The sequence below is a fragment of the Staurois parvus genome, unplaced genomic scaffold, assembly GCF_062004578.1.
Source record: "Staurois parvus isolate SC_StPar_1 unplaced genomic scaffold, SC_StPar_1.0 ptg000439l, whole genome shotgun sequence".
NCBI lineage: Eukaryota > Metazoa > Chordata > Amphibia > Anura > Ranidae > Staurois > Staurois parvus.
Genome location: NW_028318235.1, coordinates 5,477,874 through 5,491,911, shown reverse-complemented (window position 1 = coordinate 5,491,911; position 14,038 = coordinate 5,477,874). Strand labels below are relative to the sequence as shown.

General features: G+C 42.5%; 1 protein-coding gene across 1 annotated transcript in view; it reads right to left on the bottom strand.

Moving 5' to 3' along the window:
* Positions 1–435: 435 nt before the first annotated feature.
* The window catches only part of LOC149454055 (alpha/beta hydrolase domain-containing protein 17A), a 52,252-nt gene continuing 38,649 nt past the window's right edge, over positions 436–14,038 (bottom strand). The window contains exon 5 of the mRNA XM_089687902.1: positions 436–3,844. Within this exon, the coding sequence (XP_089544028.1) occupies positions 3,616–3,844 (229 nt within the window). The 3' untranslated portion in view covers positions 436–3,615. The remainder of the gene's footprint in view (positions 3,845–14,038) is intronic.

Here is a 14,038-nt window from a genome sequence, read left to right as displayed (position 1 = left end):
AGAGCATCACCAGGGATGAAACCCAGCGTCTGGTGATGTCTATGCGTTCCAGACTTCAGGCTGTAATTGACTGCAAAGTATTTGCAACCAAGTATTAAAATGTGAAAGTTTGATTTATGATTATTATTCTGTCCCATTACTTTTGGTCTCTTAACAAGTGGGAGGCACATATGCAAACTGTTGTAATTCCTACACCGTTCACCTGATTTGGATATAGATACCCTCAAATTAAAGCTGACAGTCTGCAGTTAAAGCACATCTTGTTCGTTTCATTTCAAATCCACTGTGGTGGTGTATAGAGCCAAAAATGTTAGAATTGTGTCGATGTCCCAATATTTATGGACCTGACTGTATGTGTGTAAACACGTGTCTATGTATGTACATGTATCTGTGTGTGTACATGCATTTGTATGTTTGTTTTTATGTGCGTGCGTGTGTGCGTGTGTGTATGTATGTTACGTTTAATCTTGACCCCTATTTCTGTCCTTTCAGAACTCCTTTTTTAGAATTTGATCGTAATAGCAGCAAGGACTGCTGCTCCTCTGAAAAGCAATCCATGCTCAGATCACTTTGCAGAGGTATTTGACAGGTGGTAAAGAGGCAATATGTTGCCTCCTCACCACCTGTTTTAACCCCATAAAAAGCAGCATCACCAAACCACAATCGCGTGCAATGCACACACAGTTGCGGGGTGGTTGTAGTTCAACCCCATTCACCTGGAGGTATACTTCCAGCTGCGGCAACAGCATGCATATACCCCCAGCTGCTTCTTCAGCTAAAGGGGGAGCTGTTGTAGGTGGCAAAAGCAGCTCAATTGCATGGTTCTACCACCCTCCAACCTCACAGGTGAACAAGCCATTGGTTCACATCTGTGTTGCTGTGTGTAGGGCAGCCAATTCATTTCAGTGGGCTACCTTACTCACAGAAATTCAGTGAAAGTCATCTCTGACCATTTTTTTTTTAAATTGCACCACACCAAAAACACCAAGGTCTGTTCTTCCTACCATCAGGAGACCTACCCTGCCATGCAGCCATCTATTAGGGACATGCATATAGACAGAAGTGGTTACAAAAAGGCTGAAGGATATCAGCAGCACTGAGATGCAACAAAAGATGAAAAAAAGGTGTAAGTATTTAGAATCAAATTGCCCAACTGAATGTCGTGCAGTTAGGATTTGCATATACTTTAAGATTCTACTTCAGAATGATGGGCAGGCAGCTCAAGCATGGGATGCCGTGTATAATGGTAGTTTTTGTTGTTTCCAGGGAATGATTTTTATGGCTTTAGAAAACATTGGTGTTAAAGTGGAACTCTTTCAATTAGTATCAACTATTTTTAATCCTTATACAACTAGCCTTAGTAAATAGACAGGAAGATATAGTATATTTACTGGTTTTAAACTTTTTTTTTTTTTTTTTTTTTTACAGCTGCTTCCTAGTTTCTGACCTAGGCCAAAATGATGCCATACATCTCATCTGGAAGAGGGGTTTTCTCAACTAATCCCACTCTCCTGACTGCATGCCTGAGCTAAAAGCAGATGGAGACCAAGAAGTAAATGCTAATCATTTGTCCCCACTCAAGATGGCCGTGACTAGAAATGCTAGGGGCTGTTTTTTTAAGTGATTTCTCAACAAAATAAAGCATGGAGACATGGGTGAATGTGCTATGAAAAATTAAAAATGTGTTTGGGGCTCAGATACAGTTAAGGTAAGATGTCAAGTTCTGAATGCAGCTGAAAGCTATAATGCCATGTCCATACAATTACACAAACACTAAATGTGGTATCTCTAGTACTTTGATAGCATTATATAGGCAGGAAATTTCCTTTAAAGGGTTGTAGCTATGCAATTACAGACAGTCCTAGGGATTCATAAAGAGTGTCTTAGACACTCTTTAAAATTCGGTCGTGTCTCCAAACAACAAATGTCAGTGCCTGTGACCAATTCAGGTACCTGTCAGAAATGGGTACATTAATTTGTTGCATGGAGGGAGTGGCACTGAGGCCAGAGTGTCTATACTGGACTGACCCCACCCCAGAGTTTAGCAGCATTGGTTGCTGAGACGCTGTGGGCTGTGCAGTCAACCATACATAACAACCAATGGCTCAACCCTGGCCCCATTCAGCTGCTGGGTGGGAGATTCCCTGTCTGACAGCTGAAAATAAAATAAGGAATGATGATCCAAATAAAATAATAATGAAACATAAAGTGATAATTGAGTACTCCTTTTCTCTGCCAGCCCTGTCTAGATCACTTTAATCATGATACGGCAGTGTTCTCTGTGCTCAGTGTGGCTTCTCCCCACTTAGCCGTAACATTGTACCTGCCGTCTCCCAGGAAAGCTTGGATGCTGAGCAGTAATTAGTACCTCACTACTGCTCAGATGTCACAGCCCCATATGAGAAAAGAATGAGTGTGGGAATAATCCACTCTGGGCACAGGGAACATTGTAAAAGTGCTGAATTATCATTTTGTGTTTGATTTTTACTTTTTTGGATCGACACCCATTTCTTTACTTTTAGTTGTCAGCAGGGGAATTGCCCAGCCAGCAATTGAGTGGGGCTGGGGATGAGTCATTGGTTGCTATGATGCTGACAGACACCGCAGCTTCATAATAAGGTAGCCCTGTGCAAGAAGTGGTCATGCTCATGACAGCTTCCCAGCACAAAATGCCTCACTCTGACAACTAGTCTACCTCTATACACCAGCTCAGAGTTGGTTTTAAATACCCCAGTTTGCGAATTTGCAAATTGGAGTTAATTCCTTAAAGAAGAACTAAACCCATCGATTTAACGGTTTCTATACAGTTACATTCAAGGCATGCCATGAATGATAACTGTCACAGTTCTTGTGTTTTCAACTGAACTGTCAAGCCATCAAATTGCTGGTGCCATAACTGATCACACGTGCAGCACCATGGCAGCTGCAGATAAAACAGAGGCTAAAATGGCAGCTTCCTTGGCTGTAAACTATAGGCGATATTAGTTCCACTTTAAGAATTTCTTAAAGCACCGCTACCAAAAAATACCTGAATCTTGTGCAGGTGTTGGTAAAATTACCAAAACTGTTGCAAGGCTTTCCTGATAATGGCACAGGCCCTTTTAAAGGGTCCATACCAAAAACTGTTGCAAAGGCTTTACTGAATTCCCTCCAGTATGAGCCTTTATAATTCCTGCTCCCCACCCAAGCATTTTTTTGTAAGAAAAATGCACCTCTGTATTTTCATCTTATATTTGTACGCAAGTCAGTTCTTTTAGATACAGTTAATATAGAGGAGTATATATTTTGTTTTCAAAAGATTCTCCTTAGCCAGAAGGAGCTATCATAAATCATTACATATTTTACATAATTTGTAACTATAAATCTAAACTGCTTTTCTTTTTATGGAATTTTCTGACTAACCTGCTACATTTTTTTTTTACTTTGCAGTCAACACAGAACAAATATGCTTACAGTCAGTTGTGCCACAAAATAGCAAAAATTTTCATATAAACTTAAAAAATGGAAACATCATTGGCCATGAGTCATTTGCAAAATGTAAAAACAGGTATATCCTTTCTATTTTTGAAGTTTCTAAGATAAGTGGAAGATGAGTATAGACTACTTTGCTCATTGTCAGTTACTGTTTTGTGAAGTCAGCTCTTGAGAGATGAATCGTTTCAGACGTTCCAAATATTGGCTGTACAGCTCAATGTCGTTATGCCCAGCACCCTCTACCCAAAGAGGTTCAACGGTTTTGGGACAGCGTTCATAAAGGGCCAGACCATGAGAGAAATCAATCACTTCATCTTCTGTTCCATGAATTATCAACACTGGTGATGTTATCTTGGAAACCTTTTCAATGCTACCAGAAAAAAAAAAAAGAAAACAGAATGTAAATTAGTAAAAGTGAAACTATCAAATAATTTTGTACAGAGCATTAAAAAGTCTACATACTTGTGTCATATGTTTCCCAAAGTGTATATATTGCCAAAAACTTTTTTTACTTCATTTTGGAAAGAATGTGGAAAGTTAACAAAACCTGTCAACTTACCTTATTCTTCACTTCTGCAGGCTTCCAACCTACTGTACAACTAGTCCCACAAAGCCCCCCTCTTTGCCGGTCTTGTGGCTGTAAGCATTATACAAAACATTGATGGTCCATCCACATACCAGTAGCAGGGAAAAGCAGGGAACAAGGTATTGCTTTGCTTTAAAATTCCCATAGATTAAATGTGCATTAAATGCATTACTGCGCATTGTGTTTACACAGAAGGATAGATGGTTTTGACCACACTGGAATGAGTTGCGATAAAATGTGTTGACATGCATGCTTTGACACAATAGGCACACATAAACCATAAATTATAGAAAGGGAGGCAGGAGGAAAGTAGAGGTACACTAAATTTCAAAAGGGCCAACATTACTAAGCTGTGTTCCATGCTACAGTATATGAAATGGGATAACATTCTTGCAACAAGGAACACTGAAGAAAAGTGGGAATGCTTTAAGGTAATTTAAAACAAAGACATTTGTTAGTGCATTCCACAGGGCAACAAATATAAAATAACAAAAGTTAAACCTGGGTAGCTAATGTGATATGCAGGATGTTTAGCTCAGTGGTAGATGTGCTTTTAGTGAATCATGCCAGCCCATTTTGTTTGAAAAAGTAAATTTCTTGCATCATGTTACCGACGTGGGGGATTTTCATCAGCAAGTAAAGAAAATTCGAACCCACCTGCCTCACTCTTCAGCAGCTCCGCTGCTTTGCTCATTGGTCCCTCAGACCTTATCTCCAGCTCTCCTGGCTCACTCATTCACATGCCTACAGTTACAGCATCCAAGTACATAGGCCCACTCCCTGGCCTCTCAATATGGGATCTCCTGGCTCTCTCAATCAAACAAGATTCACAGATTCCCTCAGTCCCCTGGCCTCGCCTAGTCATCTTAGCTTTCCCAGTCTCCCAAACTCACTCAGCTGTGCTGACTCCCCAGTATTGTGGGCAAGGAATCTCTCCAACACAGAGTACTGTCTCCTTAGTAGATCACCTCTTCTCTTTCAAAATGGGAGCACACAACTGTCTCCTGACGGTGCCCACCTCCCTCATTGCTGGAGCATTGAGCTATGGACAGACCTTGCTTATAATAAGTGTGCACATCTACATCTTCACACAACCTAGACACAAGATTGAAGGCTTCGCCCCAACCTAGATTTTTTGAAGCTTTCAAGCTTCAGATTCTGATGCAGGATTACAAAACCCAGAGAAAGCAGAATACAAAGTTTTCTACTCTCAATCACAACACTCCTGAGCCACGCCACGCTCGGCATTAGTGTGAACAGTTTCGAGTTTCTCTATACTCACCCAGTTGCAGGGCCTAGAACTGTCATACTATATAATAAGGTAAAAAGACATATTAAATGAGAACAAGCTGTATTTTAAAAATATAAGAGCCAGCATCAGTATTCCAGAACTGCAAAGAATGCAATAAAATGCAAGAGACAGCTAAAATAGATCACGAAAGACACACTGCTGAAGTAAAAAAAAAAAAAAAAATCCAAAATTTTTTTAAATTAATCGGTAAGGTAAGAACATATTAGCTCATTAAAGATGATCAGAGGAAGCTGGTCACAATTGACAGGGAGAAGGCAACTGTATTAAACACATTCCTCTCAGTTTAGATGAATGAAGCAGCAGTATAACAAACAACACAGTAATGCTAATAACATTATTTTGAATGCACCCTGTGGCTAGTGAAGACCTGTGTTAAAAAAAAAAAAGACTAGAGAAATGTAATGTGAATAAATCACCCAGACCAGATACACCCATCTCAAAGAACTTAGCCACGTCACAGCTAGACCACTGTCCTAAGTCCTCATGCACACTGGACATTTTTACAGCTGCTGTTTTTGGCTTTTGACATTTTTTTCTATAGCCAGTAAACCCCCCAGCATTTTATCCTATGTGTCCATGCACACATAGACTGTAATCAACGTTTTTTGGGAGGAACGTTTTTTGGCTGGAAAAAAACCCAGGACTAATGGGTTTCTACAGGAGTTTTTTAGCTGTAAAAATGCTCTAACGCTGAAAAATGCAGCAAAACGCGGTAAAACGCAGTAAATAGCTGCAAACCAGCGTTTTTGGACTTTTTTGGACTAAAAAAAAACGTGAAAATGCAAAACATGAAAAAACATGGCAAAATGGCGCTAAAAGCGAATACAAAAACGCTAAAAAACATTTTTAACGTGACTTTACACAGCTAACGTTACCAGTGTTATTAAAATGCCCAGTGTGCATGGAGCTTCATTATTAATGACAGTTTGATTGTAATGGTACCATAATATTGGTGAAAAGCGAACATGCTACCAATATTCAAAAAAGGGCCAACACATATACCCGGAAATTTCAGACCAGTAAGCCCAACATCAAAATTATGTAAACTATTGGAAGGAATGATAACGGTCCATATCCAGGAATTTGCTGATGACAATAGTTTCATTAGTAGTAACCAGCATGTATTTATGAAAGACCGTTCTTGCCAGATAAAGGTTTTAACATTCTCCGAGGAGGTAAGCTGTAATTTGGAAAAAAGAAGCCTGTGGACATAGTTTATTTATATTTTGCTAAGGAATTTGATACTGTACCCCAAACACACTTAATTTACAAATTAAGGTCTTTTGGCATTGATGACCTTGTATGTACCGGGAAAGAAAACTGGTCTAGAGGGTGGCGAGTAATGTCATATTTTCTGAATGGTCTAGAATTGTGAGTGTTGTGCATCAGGGCTCTGTCCTGGGACCAGTTCTGTTTATCTTATTCTTAAACGATAGAGAGAATGGAATAGATAGTTCAATCTCAGTGTTTGTTGATGATACAAAGCTAAGCAGGGCATTAACTTTACAACATGATATAGCAACTTTACAAGAAGTCTTCGTTAAAATAGAGGGATAAGCAGCTACATGGCAAATGAGGTTTAATATGGAAAAATGTAAAGTAACGTACTTGGGACCCAACAAGCTGACAGATTCTGCAATCAAATGCCAAGCTCCAGAGTCTGCTTGCATACTATCATCATGCCCTAAAAAGAGTATTTACTCAAGACAAATCTATTTCTACCACTTTACAAAACACTGGTTTAGCCACATCTTGAATATTCCATCCAGTTTTTGATCAGAGATCCTCAGGAAGGATGTCCTTGAACTGGACAGAGAAGGGCAACAAAACTAATAAGGGGACTGTAGGACCTCAGTTATGAGGAATGACTACAAACATTAAAATTATTCTCGCTTAAGATCGGATATGATCACAATATACAAATCTTTCACTTTAAAAAAAAAACAACTTTATTAAAAAAAAATAACAGAAAAATGAAAACAGTGGTACATAATAACTCAAATATGCCAATTGTTTAGCCCTGTAGGCCATTCAACTTCACAAAGTAGCACCATACCATTACATTGGACTTAAACCAACATATAGATATTCAAGAAATACATTGTGTTAGAAGCGAATAGTAGTCAATATACAATAATATAACGTGCAGCTCAAAAGTCACAATATACAAATCTTTAAATGGTTACTGCATCATTGAGAGAAAACTATTTAATCTTAGGTCTTTAAAGAAGAGACATGGCCACACAATGAAGCTGGATGAAAGGCAGTTTAATCGGGGGGAGTGTCCAAGATGGCGATCAGAGCAGATGCTTAATCCCGAGCTCCGGCACCCTGCAACTTAATTCGCTGCCATCAGGGCAGCAGCGGGATATAGTCAGTCACCGGAGGTCCTGTGGCCTCTGTTTGACACCTGAGGAGGGGTGCTGGGCGTTTTAGTCCCCCCTCCGGAGCTCCAAAAATTGCGGCCTACGCGGCCTGTGAAGCTGCGGTCTTTCCTGCTTTCACGGCCAGAACGGGCCGCCGCCCCTGCTATCAGGTCGGCTGCTGGGGCGGTCTATGTGTGAATCCTTGACCTCTATATCGGTTCCAGGGACCGCATCAGGCCTGCACATTTTCCAATAGGGCCTGGAAGCCCTCTGAAGTGGAAGAGATGCCCCCGACAGGTCTGGAAGCCTACCCCATCAGTCTCCTTTCCGTAAGGAGTGAACCAGAAGCCCATGTCCTCTCTTGCGGGTCTTCATCACCACCGTCCGCCTGACCTTTCGTGGACCCACGCGCTCCACCTGTCGCTGTATTTCTGAGGCTTATGACTGCTCTGCCTGGGTCTTCATCACCCTAAGGAAGGTATTGTTACAGCTACAACTGCAGCCTATATCTACTCCTCCCTCTCCATTGTGATAATCTTTGCTACAATTAAATGGTTATGGCGGGACGCACGAAGTGTTCCGCAGCAATGGATCTTATGTAAAAGCAACCTCGTTGGGGGGCACGCACGCGTCACAAGGGAAGATGACCATTTGATCTCCCTGCGCCGTGCCACTGGAACACATACCTCGGCAATCGGGCGTATAATTTCAACCGGTTGAAGGTGCTTGTGAAATACCTGGGCTTTACCTAAAAATACATCGTACCCCACGCAACAAACCCAAACACCGGGCCCAGCAGCAATCTCCTCCGCATAGCCACACTGGCAAGATAATGCCCAGCCCCCCAGAGCCTGATGACATCACGCAGCTTACAGGGGATCCACAGTCGGATGGCGATAGCAGCAATTCCCACCGGGACTGACCGTCCCCATTGAACAAAACCCTGAAGCCTTGTTACACAAATTCTGCGTCATAGTGCGTGAAGAGATTACAGTTGCCTCTCGTAAATTATCTTCTGATCTGGTAAAAGGCCTAAAAGAATTGGGTCACCGTGCCCATCAACTAGAACAACGTATGGATCTAGCGACTACAGTCTTGGAGGGTCATGAACAGGGGGTGGATGATCTGCATGCTGAGCTGGACACTTTAAAAGATAAATTGGAAGATGCTGAGAATAGAGCCTGCAGAGACAAACCTCTGCATCCGCGCTGGACACGCCAGAAGTGGTATAGTAAAGCAAATAAACCAGATTCCATGTTAGCACGTAGATTGAGCTCTTTCGCGCATCTCCCAAAACCGATTTCTCTACGCACTCGTCAGAATGTTCTTACAAGTAATCCTGTAGCAGTATTGGGGGAGTTCCGGCATCGACTTGCCAGACTTTATACGGATCCTAAATGGGCTGATCCCCAGTCTATCTCTGACTTTTTGTCCCACTTGTCCTTGCCTACTTTGACTCAGGCTCATAAGGACCTGATGGATCGTGATATTCAAATATCGGAAGTTCTGCAATGCATTGCAGATCTGAAGATGTGCAAACGTCCAGGTCCAGTTGGATACACAGCTTTATATTACAAGAAATTGGCTGATGTGCTTGCCCCTCACCTTGCCGCTATGTTCAATGCGGTGAAGGGAGGTTCGAACTTTTCCCTTGACTCTCTGACTGCTAATGTGGTTATGATCCCAAAACCGGATCGAGATCATTCCTCTTGGGCAAATTACAGGCCAATTTCTCTTATTAACATTGACATGAAAAACCTCACCAAGATGTTAGCCACTCATCTGAATTATTTCCTTTCTCGTCTGATTAAGAAGGACCAGGTGGGTTTCTTCCCCCACAAACAAGCCTGAGATGCCATCAGACGTATTTTACAGTTACAACATTTGGCCTATACTCGCAAAATTGATATGATGCTTCTATCTCTAGATATCAACAAGGCCTTTGACACGCTGTCCTGGCCTTATCTCATGTCGGTTCTTCACCGTTTTGGCTTTGGTCCCTCGTTCTTGCGTTGGATTTCTTCGCTATATATGTCACCTCAAGCCAAACTCAAATATTATGGTTTTGAGTCCTTAACGTTCCCGATTGGCGGGGAACTAGACAAGGTTGCCCACTTTCTCCCATACTATTTATCTTGGCTTTGGGACCTTTGGCAGAAGCACATCCTGATATTAAGGGAATAGATGTAGCTGGTTCCCAACATAAGTTATCTCTGTTCGCTGTCGGTTACGAACCCGGGGGTTACTTTGCCAAACTTACCTGCGGTTTTGGATTCCTTTGCAGTTCTCTCAGGCCTCCATGTCAACCCTGCCAAATCCAAGGCTATGTCAATTACCCTCTCACCATCACTCTTGGCGACTCTGAAACATTCGTTCCCTTTTCAATGGCTCTCGGCCCTGCCGTATTTAGGAATCAAGCTCACTCTGACTTACGACGGACTTTACCAGGCTAATTTCCCTGCTGTCTTTAATGATTTGACAGAGATGTTGTCCTCCTGGTCTCACTATCTGCTTTCGTGGTTTGGTAGAATCAATGCGATCCGCATGACTTATCTGCCTAAATTATTGTACGTGTTTCGAGTTTTACCAGTCCCTGTTCCCTCACATATATTGCATATTCATCAGCAAAAACTCCTGTCTTTCATTTGGAGATCCTCTTGACCCAGAATCAGTAAACAAATCTTATTTGCTCGTAAGACCAAGGGTGGATTGTCTGTCCCAAATCTTCAGTCCTACTACCTGGCGGCCAATATTGCCCCCTTAGCTCATCTCCATGCATCTCACCATTTTCCCTTGTGGGCTACTGTAGATTTGATGGACTCCCACCCGATACCACTCTCTTCTTTGCCGTGGCTTCCTTCTACTCATCAACCTTCATCCCTTAGTCAGACGCTGACGCTAACGCTTCGTCTTTGGTATTCTATTAAATATTCCGCTGTCCTCATTTCTGCCCATTTACTGTTACTACGTCTGCTGCATAACCCATTATTCCCCCCAGGTCGTGACAATCCTGGACAGTTTACTTGGTGGCAAGCAAATGGTTTCCATGATGTACATTCCATGCTCTCTCCCACTCGGATATTCACCTTTGAAACTCTGCGCTCTTCTTACGATATCCCATTGCAGGAACATTTTGGCTACCTTCAACTTCGCCACTTTATCAATACATTAATACAGGCACATTCGGGTCCCTACAGGTTGACCCCCTTTGAAGGTTAATGTAGACATAGACCCCATGCTCTGGGCTTAATCTCCCTGGTCTACTCCTCCAATATTTCTTATAGAACTCCTCTGGTCCGTTCTTATCATCAGTGTTGGCAGTCGGAACTCGGGGGCACTCTAGATCAGCAGGATTGGCGGACCATGACCCAAGCATTATCTAAATGTTCTAGGAATGTTATTATTCTAGAAAATGTCTATAAGGTTCTTTATAGATGGTACTACACGCCTGCTTGTCTGGCTCGTTTTATCCCCACATACTCCTCGACTTGCTTTCAGGGTTGTCATCAAATGGGCACTATGGTCTATATTTGGTGGACTTGCCCCAAGGTGTGCAGACTGTGGATCAGAGTTTATGCCCTTCTCTTCACACAGACATTAAGCACAACCCGTATGAAGCGCTTTTATTTAAACCATTAGTGGGCCTACTTCGTCCTGAACGGCAGCTGGCATCGCACCTATTCATGGCCACCAAGCTGACGATCGCAAGGGCTTGGAAGACTCCCCTCCTCAGCTGCGAGGCTGTCAAAAACCGGATGAACTTTATAATGGTTAACGAAAAGCTGACAGCTATACTGTTAGACACCCACACAAAATTTCTGCAGACATGGCGTCCCTGGCTTGATATAGCTCAACCGTCGAGATTCGACCAGTCCCTTTTGTCGATATAAAATTTACATATCAGTTTATTTTTCTTTTTTTTTTCTACTGCGGTCCCCCTGGAGCCCTTTTTTTTGTCTTGTCTTCTTTCTCTTCGTTCCTCTCTTTCCTTTTGTTTAGTCTGTTTTTATGCTATTTGTGCTGATTGTGATTTTTGCTTTGAGTGCCGTACCAGCAGTACTATATCCATATGCTGGACTCCTTCAAGAGCCCTGCATGTGGAGTATGTATCCGCATTCAGAGAGGCTCCATCTCCCATCTTCCATGCCTTCTGTATGCTGATATACTGACAATTTTTCCTTAGAGTTTATTATGTCATTGATCTCTAAATGTCTACCATTTTTGCAACTTATTGTTTTTTTTATATATGTCTGGCACCTCTGTACGCAGTTTATTCTCATGTCTTTGCATCAGTACATATTCACTCATCGAATACCTTGTATGTTTTATTCCTGTAGGTTAATGCATCTGTTTTCGACTGATTCTCTGCTGTCACCTATTCTATAATAAAATTCTTTGTAAAAGAAAAGCAGTTTAATCCTACATTGCTTAAGAGGTTCTTTACTTTTAGAGCGGTAAGGACATGCAACCTATTGCCAGGGGACATCGCCAGGACAACAGTTTGAATATCACACTCTATAATCGAGCCAAATTGTGATTAATGGTAAAAGAGAACCCAGTATGCACTTACCCTCACTAATAATGATCACACAAGTTAAGTGATAACTTCTGGGCCACTATAGAATAGTTTTACAGACCCTCATACAACCACATCAGCATCACCATGCTGGATTGTGTCAGACTATGAACCCTCCCCCCCCCCCCAAAAAAAAACAACCTGATTTTCTATGCATTCTGTTAACCCCTTCGCCTCCTGGCCATGTGTCTGACACTGGGAAGTGGGGTGGGGTTTAGGGTCAGGTGATTGCTTTGATTGGCTGTCACGATTGGAAAGCTCCCTACCGTGCCTGTAAATGGGACAGAAGCATGCAGGGCATGCGCTCTTGGCACATCCTTTGTTTACATGAAGCCTAACTGGAAAACCCCCAGGATGTTGCTATTAACGCCTAGTCATTGCTGCTCACCACTTCCATCACAAAAGTGAGCTCTTTCTCCAATTCAAAACCGCTCACATATGCTTTCTCTCCTCTGATGCAGTAGCTCTGAGCTCACTGTTGAGAGCTAACTCCTGCAGTGGTGAAGGTGAGCAGTAGGAGCTGAGCCTCTCTTAGCAATGTCCTTAGCAGCATCCTGGGAGTTTTACAGTCAGGCTTCATGAGATACATAAATGGATTAAGCTGGCCATTGATCAAGATTTGGCTGGTTCATAATTTCGATACATGTATGGGCACCATGGTTGAACACAAGTGGAAGTAAACCCACTTTTATATCTGTACAAATGAATATCTCCTGCACCGTTTAGGAGATATTTGCGCTTTTTGACAGCTGGCGCATTTGCGCTCTGAAGGAATGTATACCCATGTTGTTCCTTCAGAGCACTGTGCCGTGGCCCGAGACTCCAGTGCGCAAGCACGAGAGTGACATCATTGCGGCCTGGCCAAACGGCTGAAACTCGTGAGCCTCGGAAGGAAGACTGGGTGAAGATGGAAGCCTCTGTAGCGAGGACAGTGCGTCGCTGGAGGGTTTTGTTTTAAGGTAAGTTCTTCAAGCTGTGGTTTACTACCGCTTTATTGCCACCAACTATAACTGACAACACTAATCATTGTGTTCTGCCAGCAGGGAAGGCTCCAGCGCTCTCCGTTGTCAGAACACAAATACATTGTGGAAGGGATACCCCGAGTATTCATAGACCCTGGGTTAGAGGATGTTAAGTTGTGGTGATTGGACACTTTAAAGCTTTTAAAGGACATTCCCCCTGGTCGTCCCTCTTATAACCCCACTCTACTCTGTAAGTCCTCAGTTCTGTATCAAGCAATGTAAAGTAACTCAAGAATAGAAGAGAGGGTGGCCTGTACTTTACTTCAAGATATGGAATTTACAGACAAGTCAAAACTCCTTACCTTAATTACATAGTACAGGACACAGGCTGAGTATCCATAGACCGTGGGATACCCCAAGCAATGAATGAGAAGGGTGGGCAACAACTAGGCAAACAGAACTGTGCCAACAACAAAAATGGGTAAACCAACCGACCCAACTTCAGAGTGCTGCAGCAAGAACCTTGCGGCTGAATGCTTCATTCACAGACGATTGGACATCTACCTTACAAAGCTGGGCAACAGAGGTCTGGCGCGGGAATGCCCAAGAAACACCCACCAACCTGTTGGCATGAGCAGTAAAAGGGCAAAAGTAGCTTTTTCCTTTATAGCATAAGCTCTGTCTTATCCATCTAGCGGTGGTGAACTTGGAAGTAGGATGTCCCTTATATGGTTCTAAGGATAGGAAGAACAGAGGGTACAT